The 21,091-nt window shown below is 31.8% G+C and overlaps 1 protein-coding gene across 3 annotated transcripts in view; it reads right to left on the bottom strand.

Annotated features, from left to right (window-relative positions):
• Positions 1-1,634: 1,634 nt before the first annotated feature.
• Positions 1,635-21,091, bottom strand: part of LOC106463472 (nuclear hormone receptor FTZ-F1 beta-like) — an 88,139-nt gene continuing 68,682 nt past the window's right edge. For all 3 annotated transcript variants that reach the window (XM_022390973.1, XM_013923507.2, XM_022390972.1), the window contains exons 5-9: positions 20,427-20,804; positions 18,580-18,747; positions 16,400-16,638; positions 11,015-11,267; positions 1,635-9,010 (exon numbers count right to left, since the gene is read on the bottom strand). In XM_022390973.1, coding sequence (XP_022246681.1) covers positions 8,763-9,010; positions 11,015-11,267; positions 16,400-16,638; positions 18,580-18,747; positions 20,427-20,804 — 1,286 coding nt within the window. In that variant the 3' untranslated portion in view covers positions 1,635-8,762. The remainder of the gene's footprint in view (positions 9,011-11,014; positions 11,268-16,399; positions 16,639-18,579; positions 18,748-20,426; positions 20,805-21,091) is intronic.

Below are 21,091 nucleotides of genomic sequence, written 5' to 3' on the forward strand. Positions count from 1 at the left end.
ATATACAAGTATATATTCCAATTCTTTTTCGAATTGATTTAATTAAGCAATATTGCACAAGATATATCTGTAAATTAATCTGATATTTCATCCATGGACTACTCTCATAACTTTTTAAGGCTCATAACTACTTCGTTTAGTGACTAGTTTATGAGCCTTTGTTTTTAATTAAGCACAAAGCTACAAAATGGGCTAGCTGTGCTCTGCCCACCACGAGTATCGAAACCCAGATTCTAGCGTTGTAAGTTCGCAGACATACCGATGTGCCACTGGGGGCCGTACAGGTAAGATTAGTCTGGAATAGCCATACATTTCTTAAATACTATGCTAACTGATATATGGCTTATTGAACAAAACTAGTAGAGGCTCTAACCATCATTTCAAATTCGTTTCTAGTGAAATAAACAACCTTGTTTAGCATACGTAAAATCACTTTCCTCGACAAGAGTTTGTGTAAAAATTACCCACCTTTTACTTATAAATGCACTTCCTTCGAATTTGTTGCTAATTTTGCAATAATTAATGCCTGTTATTTTCTGGATGATTTATTTTCGCTTATTTCAGTTTTTTATTATAGAAACGGTATAATTTTAAGTCTATTACACAGGAAAAAAATGAGAAGTATCATATTTTTTCATTCGTAAAAATTGTTAAAACTGTTTATTATATAGTATTAGTAGTTATGAAGGCATTAAATCTTTAAGCGTTGTATAAAGTTGTTGAAAGTAATTTTATATCAAATAGGCCTCAGGGACCTATATATATAAAAACGCCAATAATTACTTATTTTTGGCCGATTTTTTGAAATTGCAAAAGGAGTCATTAAGGTGACTGTCAATATTTTAACCTTGTTTAATGATCTCATTCATTAATAAAATAGTGAATATATTAAGTTGCAATTCTTTTAATATATATATACTGTAAGGGTAGTATTTCCTAATTCAAATTTATAGATTTTTTACGCGTTCTAAATTAAACTTATTACTACGAATGGTTTATAACAAACTTGTACTGTGAACAATTGTGTCATATCATTTATGCAAATCGTTTTAAGTAGTATTGTCTTATGACTGATATTTGTATTTAAGAAACATTTGCTTTGATCTAATCATACCAAAGCACTACCTACTTTCTAAGGACATTTTGTATTCTTCAAGTTACCACATATTTCTCGTTTACTGTTTCACAGCATTAAGCTGCAGTTAATCTTTGTACCACTCATTTAGTCTGTGTTATATTTCTATTCACCCTCTCCCCTTTTAGTAGAAAACTATGTTCTACATTTTAGGTGATATTGTGATGTAAACTTTTCAATACAACATAACATCCTGCAGTGTGTGTATTGTACAAGATGTTTGCTATTGTTTTCTTACTGAACAAGGTAACAAACTTTTCTTATTTATGGTAATAAAAGTATTTCCTTGTTTGAAGCATAAGGCTATGTGTTAATGCCATATAAATCTTAAATTCTCAAATTTCACTGAAGTTCTTTTAACTCCACAAATTATTTTCATGGTAAGAAGAATTAGTACTCTTATACTAAATATGTCAAGATCATATAGTTCATTTAATGTAATCTGTATTTTTATTTAATGCATATTTTTGATAGAAATAAAGGAAAACATTACTAAGAATCCACAAAAAGCAATTTTTTTTATTAAAATGTTTTAAAGCCCCTGTATACAAATACTATAAAATGTAACATAAACTAAATGTATGGGACAAATGAAAAAACTATATCTGCATTCTAGATGATATGGTAATGTACAACTTTCTATACAACATAACATTGAAACATGTTTTGTAATTCAGATTTTTGAATTATTAAAACATAAATTCTTTAGGAAAGTTTAAGGAGTGTGTGTTGTTAGACCACTTATAAACTAGGCACACAACTATGTTGCTGGTAGTTAGATATCACATAGTTTTAAACAAAGATTATAACTATTCACCAAATGAGTACTTGTTTTGATCTATACTTTCTCCATTTCCAATTACACTTGCATCTCTTTTTTATCATGATGTAAAATTGTTTAACTCATCTTAAAAATACTGTTGAATCATTGGAATTAATATGATTTACATCTCTTAAAACAGTAAACATTAAGGTTTGTATTCAGTTTTCAGCATTATCGAACTATGCGAACTGTATGTTACATAATTTTCCACTAATGCTTGTTAAGTATAGATTACCATTAAGTTGAATTTCATTGAAGTTTTAACAAATGAAAACATACTAAAATGATGGACAATTTGAAAAATAATGTCATGACAGAGTGAAAAATTAACATTCCAAGTAACTTGCTTTGTATTTTCATATATTTCTTAGGACAACTGAACAAGCTTCGTTCATCTGTTGAAGGTACATTTTGGATCATCAGCATAGATCTTCATGTATACACGCTTTTGAATGGACAAGTTTCTCAAAAATGAAAGCTGTAATCCACTACTATTTTCAGATCTTTGTTCTTTAATATAACATTAGGTTTATAATATTTGGAACTGAGTGATAGAATATAAACATTTATTAGGCTTCTTTAGAAGTATAACTTGTTAATACTATACTATCACAAAAGTTACACATGTAATAACATGTAAAACTAAAGAAATGTACATTATTAAAATATAACAAATTGTTTACAATATTTTTAAATTTGAATAACTTCCCTGCTCAATGAATGAATAGTAATAACTGATTCAAACAAGAACCTCAGTAAAATGACAATCTGCTTATAGAAAATGGATAATAGCAAACAAACCCATCATTTCTTTAGTATCAATGACATCCCCCTAAAGGGAAAAGTAATAAGAGCTGCAAACAAAGATTACCATTGCCTTAGTGTTTGTGAAATCTTCCCAAAGAAAAAAATGGCAGTAACAGATACAAACAAAGATCATAGTTTCTTTAGTGTCAGGAATGGAACAAGAGATGATGACAGCTGTAGGTAACAAATACTATCCTTTTTCATCATGAAACTGACATTTTGATACAACAATTGAATATACGTGACTGTTGCCAGCAACAAGAATCACATTAATTTAGTTTCAATAAAATCTTTTAGTAAAAAAACAAATGGAGAGAAGTTAGTTACAAGAAATTAAGGTCATACTTATATGACATTTGGTTTGCGGTGATTAACATTGAACAAGGTTCCTAAATTTATTCCAGTCTTTAATAATGAAGGTGTAAGAAATTAAGAAAACTTTGGAATCTAATCCATGATTAAAATTCAGTATATACGCAGAAAAATACTGTATAAAAACGTAAAATTAGGATTGGGCTATAACTAACATCTACAGCTTGATTTTTTCTGTGATAGGAGATTATCTAAATACAAATAGATAAACTCACACCTGTTTAACTATTCAGAGTTTCTTCATATCTGAAGCATGTAAAATATAGTTAAGAAAAACAACAAATTTCATTAAATGTTCCATCAAAGTAATGCCTTCTCTTAATTGAAATTTTAATTCAAAAACTACAAATATCTGTACAAAAATGTAATTTATTACTTGAAATGACCCATCCTAAGTTCACAATTGTCATGCTTTATAGTTGTAATAGCACGTGATAGTATACCCAAAGGTTGCAATACCCTAAACATATTTTAAGTACCATTTATGGGATATTAAACTCATATATAAAAGTATACTGAAATACCAAGAAAGAAACAATACATTGTTCAACTTGTAAAAGTAAAATGACAGGATAGGAATATATCATATTGCACTGCAGTATTAATGCCATCTTTTCTTACATAAAAGTAAAAAACAAATCCTAGTTTATTCTGTGACACAACATTATGAAAATGAATAGATCACTTCTTGAGACCAATACACACCTTCCTTCCTAATTGTTTTTGGCCTGAAGTTTCATAAGGCTAACAGTGTCTGTCAGTATTATATACAATTTGTTTAAAAAAAAAGACAATTATTATAATATTCATTCATTCTTTGACAAAATACTAAATATTCATCACCATAATTTCTAGGCAATATACTCTCCAGTATTCTTGTTTTTTCCAAAGGTGGCTGGCATTACTTCAACATAGATTGTACATTTTTCTACAACACACTCATAAATTTTACAGCTACATTTGTACATTAAATGTAATTTGCATTGTAACATGATAATACTACTTGTAACGGGAAAGATTTGGTTTTCAAAATCACTTAATAAAAACTATTGTAAATCTAATAAAAACATTTTTACATTGGAAAGTACTACTTAAATTGTGGACACTATTTTAAAAACATTTTGGTGCTAGTTGACAGTGTTAGCATATTTCTTTACATATCAATTAATATATAATATAGATTAAGAACCTTTCAATATTCCAAGACATTTAAATTTAAGTATATAAAAAAAATGGCAGACAGATCTAAAAAGTGAGAAACAGGAAGTCATCACTCTTAGCTTAAACTCATTCTTTGATTAGTGGTGTAAAAAACAAAGAGAGAATAGTACAAAAGATATCTTACAAACTCCTAACTAACAAATTAAAATCTTATAACCTAATATTTAAAAATCTACTGCAAAGGAGAATTTTAAATTCTAACCAGTTTTACTCTATGGTCATCTCATTTGACAAAACCACATTATTTTGTAAAAAAAGTTAATACAGGAAATTTGTTTGAAACCAGTTCCTATAAAACATGATGCTTTCAGATAATCGTCCTATATTTGCTATTAGCATATGGCTGTATGCCATGCAGTTATTTCAAACATAACTTGAACAGCATTAACTGCCAAATTAAAATGTTAATGCTTAAAAAACTTTTATTAACCTGGTTTACATTGAATCATTTAATTGTTAGAAGCATTTTACTTGAAAATTTCTCAACAGCAAACCAAAATAAAATAATAAATGACCACCACATAGCTTTTGTTCTGAACAAGTGATATACTTCAAATATCATGAGAAGTTCTAAACTAAAGATGAAATACGAAGCTTTATATGACAGCAATCATGACATTTCTCAAAAGTTTCAACAAAACTGATATTTAACATGAACTCTATGAAGAATGTCAGAGAGAGAATTTCCTTTGATCAGCATAAAAGCAAACATCCCATCCATTAGTACTGTTAAAACAGTCTTTAGCTGACTGACACACACACACACACACACATATATATATATATACACACACACAAAATATAAAGTCCCTCAACACCAAGGAGTCAAATTAAAGGAATTTATCCATGATGTGTTCTTCTGTTTATTGAAACAAATGCTCCAACCCGACAAAGAAAGATTATATTTAGTGCCTCTTGAACTAGCATCTAATGTTAATACAAGTAAAAAAGTGATTCTTGTTTTCTGCACACAAAAATCAGTCATAAAAGTACACGACAGCTTAATCCTTTCAGTATATCTCAGTTGCTGAAAAATGTATGAGGAAAATGTATGAGTAGTCATTGTAAATATGCAGAAATCTAGTGAACTTGGAGTGTTAAGCTGTTTTCATTTTTTAAATGTAAAAATTCATTTTTAATGATATTCACAATCTTACATGTGAACTTTTGTAGCCTATTTACATAAGATATCTTTATAATTTGTTTCTGGTAGACTATATATATATCATTTTGTTTATGGGGTTTTTGTTCTTTTGTTAGCATTTAGATAACTTGAAGGCAACCATTGGTTGATTTTGGTTAATAGAAAAACATCTTCAATTTACTTACTAAATATATAAATCTGCAATGACATCAGTCTGCTAATGTTTTTATTCATTAAAACATAATAATTTAGTTTTTTCAAATTCTTTTTTGTCCACCTGGCTTTCCCATTTGATTGATAATATTTACAGTACATTTAAATATCAGACTTCTTCCATATTTCTACATACAGTTCCACATGTCATTGTTATGAAAAGATTATGCACATGGTTTGGTACAATACAAGTTCAGAAATGCATAATATTGCCTCTGAAACTTTTCCATGAAACTGAATGGTTTTTCTTAACACATTTTTTATTTCTTCTTATAAATCAACATATTAATCATGGTGCACACATCCACTTATTAAATCTATTTAGCAGAGGTTTAATCAATTCCATATTTCTCAACCTTTAAACCCATTTGAAATATAACAAAATAATAAGTTGAAAAATGCATTCACACCAAACAACCTCACCCTTTCAGCCATGGGGGCATTATAATGTAATGGTCAATCCCACTATTCATTGGTAAAAGAGTAGCCCAAGAGTCGGCAGTGGGTGGTATTGACTAGCTGCCTTCCCTCTAGTCTATCCACTGTTAAATTAGGGATGGCTAGCATAGACAGCCCTCAAGTAGCTTTGTGCAAAATTCAAAACAAACATATTCAAGTACTGAAAGTTCACTACTATTAACAAATTAACAACTCATCAAAATCATGGCAGAACTATAGTCATTGTTGAAATAACATGATGCATAGGTACCACAGTCTGCATGTCTAAATAACATGGAAATATTCTAGCATGGGAATTTAGGGTCACACATGCAAGATTAAATACAATGCCTTATACTCATCTGACTAGACCATCTATCTTTAGTCAGTTTCTTTTGGTCAATAAAGGAACTTAATTATTTTAGAAAAAATCCCTAGTTGGGAGAAAATAACACAAAGTCACAATTAAACCTCTGAAAAAATGAAGGTTCAAGGCTTTATCTGCTAATTATAAAGGATGTTAAGCATTCAAGAAAAGCACCAGAATAGAGCACATGCAGACTAAACTTTCTCTTGGTGAGGTGTGAAGAGTATTGTTTAAAAAGCAGAAACATTTGAAGTGCAGCTTCATTCTTCAAAGATTAATAATAAAGACAAATTTATGTCATCACTTATTTTAGGTATCAGCCATAGCAAGATATCAATGGAGTGGAATGAAACAATTTAAGAAAATTATTATGATTATTAAATATTTTTCATATATTGAGTGTAAGAAAATAGATAGGCATCCAGAATGTAATCAGTAATTAGTGAAAGAAACAAAAGATTTATGGGTGGCAAAAAGTTTTAAGAAAAAATACTTAAAATACTCATCAAACAAAGCAGCAACACAGACAGAAAGAACACATTTCACATCACCTTGACATTTTTACATTAAATAGGATTTGCTGCAAGTATAATATTTACTATTCATTAAAAAAAAAACGAAGAAATAAATATTTTTCTTTAAATAATACCTATACAAGTCAGAGGATTATACAAAGCTAGCCACAATTTGAAGAACATAATACTACTTATGTTTTCTTCAATTATAAAATGTAGTTCAAAACTTTGTTGTTTAATTAAAATGTATGTTTCAGATAACTTTTGATCTTACACCATACTGTCTTAAAATGTCCATTATACACAAGTTGGCTTACCTGGAGATATACTCACAGCTTTGCAAATCTGTTGTACTTAAAGGAAAGAGTAATATTTTCACATATGGTTTCTTTTATAACTATTCTTGTGAAGAATTATAAAATTATTCAGCAAATTTTAATCATCTTGGTTTTAATTGAATAAAAAAAGTGAATATAATTGCATTTATAAATCAATCTATAGCTGAAATGAACAGGCTTACATATACATCGTCACAAATGAATTATTAAAACGAGATTGTTTTACAGTCACTGAGATTCAAAATTATGATAATGTTACCCAACTTTAAGATTTGTATTTTACAGAATTCTTTAATGAGGCCCAAACAAGTCAGCAATGACAAAAACAAAAGTTACAGCTTGTGCTTTATATAACAAAGGATATGTAAATGATTACATTCACAACAAACAGAAATTTTAATATATTCTTTTAAATGAGCATTATTTTAACTTGATGGTTTGATAAAAAGAGAAAATTTAAGATAAAGAGAATTCAAACACTTTTTATTAAGTGAAATATTAATGAGTTCCAATATAACTGAAACCAATTTTTTTTTTACAAGCTTTAATGTTAAATAGTATCCTTGCTGGTTACCCTTCCATATTTGAACATTGTTTGATAAATAATTACAATAATGAAATTGTTCATAAACCTAATTCTATTTCTATGAAAATGCTATCCTTAACTGTTTGGAAACTTTCATTAAGATATTTATAGACATGAAGAAGTGATCTGTTAGAAATATCACGACATTGAAACTGTGCTTACTGTACTTAAAAATAGACTGATGCAGCACATTCTGTTTTCTGTCAGATACACCACCTTAGGGTAAAAACCTTTACAATGTCATAAATCATGCTTTTAGGTCATGATAAAAGATCAAAGGCATGACAAGAGAACTCTTAATCATGCGACTTGCCAGGGTTAAGTTGCTTAGAAGGACTACTAAAAATAAGCACAAATATTTTATAATATTGTTTTTTTGTTGTTTTTTTTTGTTCTATTACAGAATAAAGTTCACTTTTGTTTTACATAATACAAGTCTTAGGAAATAAGCTGTAGCAGTTATCTAAGAGTAGGGCTTAGGTGACGTGATACAAAATGAGGCAGTTTCTATATGAATTATCAATCCTGACGTTTGTAAGATGTTATAATTAACAGTTTCAAACCTACAGCTAAACATCAGACATTACTTTGGGCAGAACTATTTTCTAAAAGTCTGTCAGATCTGAGCACATGTTTATCTCAGTGGCTGGCATCACCATATGGCACAACATGAAAGTTTTCAACAGTTCTTCCAGATAACTTACATTTACAAGTCACTCTAGTCTAGAGTAGTGAACTCAGAAGCTGCTTCACTATAATCACAGATATGTAGCAATAAAGGTCTTCAATCTTGTCAAAAGTGATCAGTGGTCACCTCGAAGAAGTGCCATCAAAAGATGAAAACTTGGAATCTCTCCTCCTCCTCTCTGTTTGCCAGACAAAGACTCTTTACCAACCTGACAAGCTCGTTCCAGTTCTGGAATTAGGAGTAAGAGCTCTCCAAATTTGCTGATATTTTCTGGATAGTGTGTATGGGTGTAAGTTTGCAAAGCTTCTAGAACTTGCTTCTGACAGGCTCGAACTTTCTCTATATCCTTCAGCCCACTGACATCTAATTTAAATAAGTATAAATTAAGACTAAGCAGAAATATAGGACACTATAACATTTAGAAAACTTTCTTTTTTTAGTCACCTACAGGCAAATATTTGTGAAATCTTGTTTCCCCTTATTAAAAAAGCTTATTTTTCCCCCCAACCCCTGTCTACTGTTTTTTTTGTCAGAGTCATGGTAAAAACCACAATAAGGTTCAACAACAAATCACCTCATAAAAAATCAATTGTTCTAGACACTAACTTTTTTTTTCCAGCATTTCATCTCTCAATTTTACCAGGAACATCTGATGACTTGCAGAATGTGGCAGTAGTAAGATAATAGTATACCATAAGAGAATTACAGCAAAAAATTTGAGACATTTGTATTTTGTTACCAGTACAATCAGACAATAAATTACAATGCTATTAAACATTATTGCAATTTGGTCATATTTAAATTACTTTTAACTTCCAAAATCTTTTTTTTCTTCGTTTTTAATTCAACATTTTCTTCAATAATTCAATAATATTATGTTATTGTGGTTTAGTTCTATTTACATTATCTTTTAGAACACCCTAATTCCCTTTTTTAATTAATATTTTCTTCAAAACCTAAAACATTATTGTGATATATTTATAGTTCTAATAATTTAAATTTTTATACAAAACTATATGCCTCTTTTAATCAACATTTTCTTGTATAATGTAGTAGTAAGAGCAGTTTGGCAGTAATGTAAAAAGACAGAGGCTCATTTACAAAAAAAAAAAGGCTCTTTTTCAAGTATCGTAAGGCAAGCCTTTTTTTTTGGGGAGGTGGTTAGAGGTGACTGAGAGTTACCTCTCATATACACAAGGTAAAAATCCATAAGAGGTAAATGGATCCTCTTTTGTTCCTGTTCAATTGATCTTATAAACTTTTATCATCATCTAGACCTAAGCAGTAGATTTTTGAATATTAACACTTAATAGCATATTTCAATTATTTTTATTATTGTAAAACCCTACAAGTCCCAGTTTTCATTTATTCTACAGCTGAAATATTTTGTCTTTCCCAATAACTTGCAGCAAGCAAGAAGTGGAATCAGGTGTATCTCTTCATAGTTGGAAACAACTTTTATGACAGACAAAAAAAGGGCATTTTGGGGGCATAAGAGGAAGAAAGCAGGGGCTTGAGCCCAACCAGCCATCCCCCTGTGCACAGCACTACAGTTCGATACCATTCTTCAGCTCTACGCAATATTACTATCCACGTACACTACAGTCTGAATATGTTACATTAACACAATTATGGAGTCTCACCATATCATACCAGTCCACTTCATCAAATCTAGTAATGTCCCATCTGATAACGCTGCATCCTTATAATTGACCGTAGCATAGTTTCCATTACAAAATGCTTGATTGTAAGAAGCCTATCATGACCAAAGCTCAACTTTCCTCACTGCATGCTTTTCATAATCCAACCAGCATGTGACTTTATACTGGTTTTAGTTGTCATGTGACTTGCCAATTTGCATACTCAAAATCATTTTGATGTGTTATACTCAACCCTATGCATAACAGCATTCTAATTTTAATGTTCTTTGTTGTTTTATTTTAAGATTTATGCTACAACTAGATGCCCCTGATGAAGCTATAAGTGAAAAATAAATAACATAAGTTAGTTATCTTATCTAGTGACCTTGATTACTTACAAGAAAAAAATGTCAGACAACAGTATGAAATCTATCCACTTAAAAAAAAATTGAAAAAAATATTAAATACTACGTTATGAATGATAATAGGGAAATCAAGTTGAAAAACTGATCAGAGCAATTTTATATTTAATCCAATCAAAGTTTGAAAGTGATCCTAAAATTTCTGAATTGTTTAGTTGGGATTAGTCAGCTTTGCTTTTGATGCCTATAATTATCATCATCCATATTTTAGAAAAATAAAACATATATTATAATGTTATAATTTGATGTCCTCAGAGCATTTACCATGAAAATATTGCAAATGGCACCTTTGACACTAGACATACCTGATGTTAGCAAAATGATGACTTTCAGACAAACATACTCATACTGATCTACACATAGCCTGCGTAAATGTTCTGTTAAGTTCAGCATCCTCTCAACCACTGGGCCTAATCCAACTTCTTGGGCCTGTTCTGAAGTCATGGACTTTCCTGTTGAAATTCGCACTTCTCTAGGGGTTGGAATGGACCTATAGCAGCAACTAAGGAGAAGCATTTCACACCAAGAATTGGTCAGAAGAGCTGTTTGGTCATCTTTCTGCAACACCCAATGGCAATAAGTTGCAAAATCTTGTCACAAGAAAGTTAACATTTTCTTACACTGGAAGTGTACTTCCAATAGGTACTTACCTCCTTACACAAAGCTATCTTGATTTTTTCACCCTCTAAGCATTGCTAAAACATTTTGCAATAATCAAACCAGTCTATATACCCCATCATTTTCGTGCCATTTCTGAACATGTACATATCATGTGACTACTCTCCACCATTAGTATTGCACCACTTATATTGGCACAGATAGCTCCATCTGCTATTCCCACTCAATCTTCAATTTTAAGAATTGGCAGGCTCCAAAGGAAGAACACCAACAGTGGTGAGAAAGGATGAGAAGTGTGTGAGAGTAGGCAAGTACTTATCAGAAATACATTTCCAGTGTAAGAAAAATGTTGACTTCTGATACGGTCTTACCTCCTCCTCACACAAAGATAGAATCCCACACTGCAAAGGTGAAAAGGACAGTGCAGGCACACAACACAGAAACCAAGCAGAAAGCGTCCACCCAGAATAAATGGGTGTGCTCGGAGATAAAAAAGAAGCATACATGTGGAGTACAACACTACATCTGGAACATAGAGTACTTCTGGAGTATGCTCTTTGCACTTGAAGTAGGAAATTAATTTGATACAGGTGGAAAAAAGGATGTGCACAAGTGCAATTTGTTCCGAGTGATGAAATCTATAGTAAAATATAAACAGAATTAGCTATGTACATTCACAACCTCAACTAGACAGACAAGGTTCCATAACTCATCCTCAGCATTAGGAGGTTGAAGATCAACAACGCCAAAAAAAAAAAAAGTAATATAATGTAATATATGACAACATAAACATAGTGGTTAGGGTATATACTCATCAGTCCCAACCATAAGGAAACAGAGTGTAATATGTCAAACAACCAGAAGCGAGCTTTCAGTCGCAACCGGGCAAACTCCCACAAAAACCCATAGAAGCAATAAATACAACAAACTCAACCATAAGAACAGGGCAATATCTGTAAACAGTATTATGAGCAGAAATCATAAATCATTCAATTGTAAATGCAAGGAAGAGATATCCTGCATACGGAATTATGAGGAGGACATGGAACATTTGCTCAACCATAGGAACAGTGTATGTATATCCTGTAGCAGGCATTATGATGCACATGAAGTTCTCCAAACTCAACCACAGGAGCAGAGAAAGAACCTCCTGCAAGTAGAATTAACGAGAAGAGGGGCCTCTATTGCACACAACCATAGGAACAGGACAGTGTCACCCTGAACCCAGTATTGTGAGGAGGATCCAAGCAACCTTCACAGGTAGCATAGGTCTGAGGGGGAAAAGATATATTATGACATAAGAGGAATGGTAGAGGAAATGGGGAACATTAAAGGCAGAAAAATCTGATCAACAATGTCTGCAAGCAAGGAGAAAGAAATAGGTCATGAGGGAGAGTTGGTGGATGGAACATGAAGACAAAGGTTCAAAGGGAGAATGGGAAAGGAATAAAGGATCACACTGAGATCCCAATCAGGAAAATCAAATGAAAGTGGATGATGTCTAACTCAAAAGGAGTGGAAAAAGGAAAGAAATGACAGGGGAAGACAAAACCAGATGAAATCTGGAGAAACAGAAGGTGTTTGACAAGGCTGCCTGATAGCTAGTCACGGTCTAAGTGGACAAGCCTTTGTCAAACAACCAGGTGAAAAAATAGGGAAAAATAAGGAATGGAAGGGTGAGAAGGATGGAAACCACATAACAGAGACCAAAGGCAGAAGGTACACCATAGACATGGAAAAAGATCTAATGGATCGAGAAAGGAAAGATGCAACAGTCAGTTCCTGGGCTGAGTCAATGGACCTGAGAAAAGTCACACGTGAAGATAGTGTGTGGTGACACCTAGATGAACAATGTCTAACTGAGGTCAACAGAATAGTGGGTGAGACAAAGGTAATGGGAGGGGAGGTTGTACAAGTAAAGGTCGAAGCAGTGGAAATTATGGTTGTGCCAGCCAAGTTGGATGAAACACGGAGTAGAAGTCGGATTTGGAATAAGGATAGAATTCTCGAAAGGAGTCGAATAGGAGGTAAGTATAGATGTGAAGACCCTTCCAATCATGACAGAAAGTGATCCTCCAGAGTTAGCGGATGAGGAATGTAAGACCAAAGCAAAGGATGTTTGGTGTTCCAGTGGATGATGAAGGCATATATGAGGTGTCCCTAGCTGAGAACACACCCACCTAAAGACCTGTGGATCAAGAAACTACTCCATGAGGAGAATCTTGTTGGAAGAAGATAATCTATCCACCACCAGATTCAGGGAGCCAGGAAAATGGCAAGCTAGGACAACAATGTGGTGACTGTGGGCACAGAAAGGAGATCCAGGATCTGAAAGATAGAGACCTGGAATTGGTACTCCCTAGCTCTGTGATATAAGTGACCACTGTGGAGATGTCAGAATGTATCATAATCATCACCACCCCATCCCCTCATAGGAGAGGAAGGAAGCGAGACAAAGCTCAATGAACTGTCATAGGCTAAAGGAAGGTATGGAGAGAAGACTCCTTGATCGACCTGAGACTGGAAATCTCCAAGGAGTTGAGGTAAGAACCTCAACTCTCTAAAAATGACTGTGAATAGATGTAAACCTGGATGAGATGAAGTAAGCAGCACCCCTGCCATTGTCTGGATTTTGTCTCCATTCAAGCCAGGGATCAAAGGAGACGTTTCCACTGATCTAGGAGTGTCTACCGAATGGAACGCAACCCATGGGAATAAGAGCTTCCAAGGAAATCCCCTTCCCCAAAGAGATATAACATCTCTAGCTGTGAGAAATGTGAGGGGAGAGATGTGTGAACTGCTTGCTCCAAAGACAAAGAGGAGAAAGGCTGGGCCTGACTGAGGTTGGAAAGAAGAAAACACCCCAAATGAATGGGGTAATAAGAGGGGGTAAGAACGGACTTCCCCACTGCCATCAGGAATCATATCTATGTTGCTTCCGGTAGGAGCAGAGGAGTGTAGTCTCTGGACTGTGAACTGGAAGAAGCAAATAGGAGCCAGTAATCTACAGAATCCCAGTGCAAAGACTCATAGAGTGAAGATGTTGGGCAAAAGTTTGTATCCCCTGACAAAACACTTAGAGCTGAGGTTAGTCCGAACGGTAGGATCCTGAACTGTAAAACTTGTCTTAGAGCAATAACGATTGTGCAAGCCGACTAGTAGAAGTATCTATAAAATCCATTAATAATCAATATCAAATTTACCATTCATCTAAATTAACCTAGATGACATAGGGCACATATCTAAGTCCTACACTGACAAAATTTAGGATAAGGTACATAGCTAACAATGATGAGACAAAATAAATAAATTATTTGTTACTAGTAGTATTGATATGTAATGTACAAATTATCTAAACACACCTAGTTAACAAAATACTTATAAATATCAAATGGATAAACCATCTAAATTTATCTAGTCCCCACAGTATGTAATAACGAACATGCAAACCAATGAAAATTACCCAGAAAACACATTAATAATCAATATCTTATTTACAATTCCTCTAAATTAACCTAGATGACAAATGATACATAATTAAGTACTACACTGACAAAAATTCTGATGATAAGGCATATAGTTAACAATAATGAAAAAAATTTTACTCAAGTAGAACAACGAATTAGATGTTACTAGTAATAATGATATGTAACTTACTAATAACAAATAAACAAACCCACAATTTTTGCATAGTCTACAAAGTACATAATATTAACGACCGTGCAAAACAATTAAATTTACCAAAAAAAAAAAGTAATAATCAATATCTAGCTTACAATTCATCTAAAGTACCTTAGATTACAAGGGACACATAAATCTGTAACTTACCACAGTCCGAGCACTGATCACAGGAAATAATTATGCTGTGTGTAAATAAGGGCAAAGCCACACCTACCACAGGTATATCAACCAAGTGTGAAGTGTACATGTGGAAAACTTATGACAGATCCCTTGGGAGAACTGAAAGCAATAGGAAGAAAGAAAGAGAAGAACAATTCTTCACACAAGGTGAATGACGTAGCGACACAGCAACTGGTAGAAGGTGAAAACTCCTGAAGAGGTGTAGTGTGACAGATTTAATAAGAAAGTGCCAGAAAAAAAAAAGGGTCCAAACTGTCTGCTCATTGATTGTATTCTTCCTCAATAACATTGTTATGTTGAAAAGAAGAAGAAATTGCTGGCTGAACGTATGAATCTAGAGCCATCCAAATTAAGGCCTGTACCTCTTCTACGGATAAAGATGAACCTGATTCCTGGAAAGTCATACTAATAGCATTTTCAACTATAATAAGAATTTCTGTAGTCAATACATTGATTGCAAATTCATACTAAGATCTCTTGTAATTTGGTAACAAGAAATAAATGCAAAGAACAAAAAATGTTGAAACAAGTAAATGCAAACACAGTGAAATAAAAGTGTTTAAAAAACTTAATTGGAAAAGAAGCACATTCATAAACAGTAACCACATGCAAAATAACACATAAAACAATGCCGTGCCAATCAAGAAAGTGAAGATTGAGCGGGAATGGCAGACAGAGCTAGCTGCACCAATATAGGTGGCACAATACTATTGGTGGAAAATGTTATGTAAATGTTCAGAAATGGCACAAAATTGTTGGGGGTATATAGACTGGTGCACTGATCACAAAATGTTTTTAGCAATGCTTAGAGGGCAGAAGAAAATAGAGATAGCTTTGTGTGAGGGCAGATAAAACTGTATCAGATATAAATAGTAATCACCCTCCTCTCCTAATGAGCTACCAGGTTTTGAGTTAGTTAAGCTCAAGTGAACTTAAAGGAAATTATATTATTTCAATACTAATATCTCTTAATCATACATCATTGTGATAATAGATTTCACTTCCCTATTATAGTAAATTAAAACCTTTTAACAAAGACAGTTAAATGTTCACCCATGACATTATCAGTTACCTGCCTCCTCTGAGTGCAAGTAAAAGTTTTACAGCATACATGTAAAATTCAAATTCACACAAGAATTAACCAAATAAGTTAAAACAGTGATAAACTTTTACTTTGATTCTGAAATTCAGACACATAAGGACTGACTTACCTGAATCTCTTTAAATAAGGGTAAACTTTTACACCACTTGACTATCTTATAGAGGCGGTTGTCAGCAATGTTACAGAGGTTACTGAAAAAGTCTGAATTACTGTCACTGGTTTTTTCCTCAGTTTTATTTACATCTTTGTCTGAATACTGCCAAAGATGTTCAACTGAAAGAATTTCTTGAATAAGTAAAGGAACTTCTTGTGACCCTTGTGTTGAAGACACCTGTATACCTTGAGATTCTGAAAAATCAAATATACATATTTATTCTATCTACATATTTTCACATAGTGAGAATGGTCTAAGATATGAGCTACAAAAAAGTATTATTGTTTTTTTTTTAACAATTACAACATTATAAACATATAACTATCAGCACATTACTTGAAATATTCATATTACAATATAGACCATAACAATAATATTCTGTTTAAATTATCATCTAAAACAGGGAAGTTAAAGAGCATCACTTGCTGCATGTTCTCTTTTTCATGATACAATATATAATAGACGTTGGCAAAGTGTCAAGGAAATTTTAAACATGGTACAATCAATGTGATTTTTTATGTTTTTGTAATTGACATCTACTGTTTATAAGTTACCTTTATAGCAAGCATTTTAAATAATATTTATTGCTAAATAGACTTAATGGTCACACAGTCACTTTTAAAGTGAGTAAGTAAAGCTCTTAGTTCATGTATTCCATACCACATTAGTTTTTATGTCTAAAAGATAAAAAAATCCATATAAAGGTTACAAAAATTCACAAAGACTTTTTTTTAACTATTAAGATTTTACCACCAAAAACAATCTGCAACTAAAAACCATGAACTTGAGTTGTTCTCTATCTCTAAAACCAATATGAATTAGAGAGAGCAGTTAGATAAAATTTCTATTCATTAACTGAATGAAGCTTGAAGTTATTTACACAACTGTATAAAACTTGATCATTAATTTAATATCCTTTTGATAAAATACTTAATTGGATACAGATTTTTAAGGTGGCTTACATTCATTTTAGTAAAGCTGCAAATAAAATGATGGTTCAAATAGGTTAATAGGTAAATATACCGATTCACATTTTTCTGCATAAAATTTCCTCCTCTTTATGTGGCAATAATACTAAACAAAATGATGATACATTGTTACAACTATATTTCAAACCATAGATCAAAATAAACAGATTAATTTTTGCCAAGAAGATGAAAGTTCTGAATGCAACCAAAGTAATTCCATTTGCAATTATCCCTTAAAATCCACTGCTGAATCACAATTATGCTTTTGTGCTATTTATGGAACAAGTTTGTTTAGACAAATTTGTGACAGTTTGCAATTATCAAAAAATATTATGAATAACTTTCAATAAATCCAAATACATACATCTTCAGTATAATTACTGTTACAATCAGCAAACAAAAAAATTACATTTATGATTTATTTTTTTATAATCCTTATAATTATCGTATGGGACATTTACAGATATCTTCTCTGTTGTACAAAAAAGTGTTTAAAAGTTAAATAGAAACTTTAAATTTTATTTATAGAAAAAATGAGAGAGAGAGAGAGGATAAATCCAGTAATAGTAGGCTACTAATTAAGCCAGGATCAATAAACAAAATGTTAGTTTTACTGACTTACTTAATCTGATATAATAATGCCATCAAACACCAATAGGAGTTTTTAATGACTTGTTTAATCTTTCACACTACAGGAATACACAAAACAATGATAGTTTTCAAGCACTTATTAACCCTTTCATTACCAAAATTGGTATACAGTATGTACCAATATTTAATACTATTTTATGGTGTAAGTATACAATTTTGTTCTTAAACAAAAAATACAATATTATATAAGAATCATGTTGGCCTTCCATACATCTGTTTGCACTCATTTCTTTTATCTCTACTCCAATACAATACAAACTACAGGCATTTTCAAATAATTAATGTAATATGCTATAGTACCACAATATAAAACAAACAGTTGTTTTCACCGATTTATCAATTTAATTTACTACTGTACAAAATGTGTAGTTTTCACTAACTTACCTAATCTATTGCACTACTACAAAACTAATTTGAATAATTTTTTTCACACATTATCTTTAATGTGCCACATTACTAAAATACAAGAACAGATGCTAATTTTCATTATGTTATATATTATAATATACTACTAACCTCTGCTACAGCCTGGTAAGGACAGACCTGAGCTTACATGATGCTTCTCCTTGGTAGGAGATAAAGAAATACAATTTGTCACCCTTGAATCACAACTTGCTTGACTGGCTAAAGCATAAGAACACTGATACGTGCTGCGGCCGCCTCGAGTTCTGTCCTCTCGAATTGCTAAAACAAATTGAATGTGTTCAACATTCTACTCAAGCTCAAAAGAAATAATTCAAAACACTTATAACAAAAAACTAAGTATATCTTTCATACAGTAACTCCATATGACAGTGGAATGTTTATAGTTATTTGAATAATTAGTGGTAGCTGCTTAAGAGATAAAATGGTATTTATTTTTAAATTCCAAAAACTGAATGCTGAAGATTTAATCGCATCTCCATTTTCAGCTTAAATAAAACAGTGACTATATTTTTGATATAAAAGCTTTTATAACATTATTGGATTATTTATGTGACTACCACAAACCAATTTACAGAAAATATTTCATACAGCAAGCCTACTACATAAACTGTTTGTGAAAGTAATAGTATTATTGTGTTTGAATGTTTACTGAACACATTTTTGATGGACTTTAGAACATTATTACAATTACCACAGTAAGAATAAATCCATACCTGACAAGTACTACAGGTTGGCTGTAGTGAGTACATTTTTTTAATATTAGTTTAGAAAGCCTACTGATGAATTACTATTTACTATGGATTCAATGCCATGCCTTTTCTTTTTTTTTAAATAAAGTACAGCTGTATCATTATTGTAATTTGTGGTTCTTTTCAATTCCTTGCACTAACATACATCAATTGTATCAACATTATAATTTCCTTCTTCCAAAATAGTGATTCCCTGCAGAAGGCAAAAGTCTTGGAAAAGTAAATGTTTGTGGAAAAACAAATTTTGCAGAGTGATTGCCAAGTTCCGACCAAATACATTATTACTATATTTTATTTTTTGTTTTACACTTTACTATTAGTAACACTGAAGGTCCTCATATGTTAGCAATTATACATCAGAAAATGAGTTCTCACACAATCTGATGGGTATTTAAGAAAATTATGGATTTTCATGGTAATAACTACAGGTAGACATGAAAATTGGTTGACAGGTATGTTCAAATACTTTATTATTCCATGGATTATTAGCTACAAAAAACTACAAATCATTGAAACAAAAATAGATTAATAACCTTTACATATTTATCAGAAACTTTAGTACTTTTCCCTGAAAGCTAATATAAAAATAACATTTAGCATTACTTCAGTCAAAAATGTAAAAAATTTACTTGCTTTTAGATTTTCAAATAGCATGGTACAAAAGCATCAGGTAATCTTTGCAAGACCAGGAACATCCTATGAAAATTGTACAGTGATCTTTTGAACTTACTAGAAAGTGTAAATTTGTTTTCATCAGTGCCAAAAGGAACAATTAGATTTAGTAGTTAAAAGTTGTTCTTGGACCAACGAGAAATATTTTAGTACAAAAGTTACACTTTACATTTTATAAGTAAATTAGTTTCCTTTCTGTAGCTTTGACAGTTAAACTGAAAATGTATACTGGCTATGTACTAAACTCTGACACAATTAAGACATATTAGTACTGTGTATAACTATAATTGCATATCATTTATTAAAACAGCAGTCAATAAAATATATCATTAAAATAATACTGATCCAAACACTTCAGACTCCAAAGAACTGTGTCTTTGGTACACAAGAAGAATATGTAGAATTGGGAAACATTTAAAATCAGTGTTATTTTACTACTGTACTTTGATAATTGCTGATGATATGTTACCCATTAAAAATTACTTAAAAGAACATTATTGCACAGAAAAACCCTACCTTCTAGTTTCATCCCTCTTCTTAAACATTTATCAAATCTACAGGCTGGACACTTCTTTCGAGTGCTAATAATTATTTGGCAGTTGGCCCCTCGTAGACAAACATAATTCTTCTTATTTTGCACAGTTCTCTTAAAGAAACCTTTACAACTCTCACAGGAGAAAATTCCATAATGAAAACCAGAGATACGGTCACCACAAATAGGGCATGGCCCACTCAGAAGCTGCTGACGAGAAATTCCAGCTGTCCCCGAAGCTCCAAAAACATTTGGTGGCAAATCAGAGAGCCCAACAGTTTGACTGTCATCACAACTTTCTGATGGCATTCTTGTTGGACTGGCAAAATCACTTGTGGTTGATTCATCTGAGGCACTTGATACTGTAGATATGAAACAAGATGGTTTCTTTAAAAGGAATTTACATTCATGCCATAACCTCTTTGAAATCAATATTTATCTATTTTGAAACCCTACAAGTCACATTTACAAATTTATGTCAAACTTAATTACAAAATTAAATTATATTGTTTCCACATATTGAAACAAAACTAGGTGAAAAAAGGCAATTAAAGACCCCTAAAAATGTACCTAGGAGATACATGTTTACAAACTGTTTATAGAGCATATATCTATATTCAATATTTTATTCTATTATGTACATGTAACT

Source organism: Limulus polyphemus, unplaced genomic scaffold (genome assembly GCF_000517525.1).
Source record: "Limulus polyphemus unplaced genomic scaffold, Limulus_polyphemus-2.1.2 Scaffold1417, whole genome shotgun sequence".
Lineage (NCBI taxonomy): Eukaryota > Metazoa > Arthropoda > Merostomata > Xiphosura > Limulidae > Limulus > Limulus polyphemus.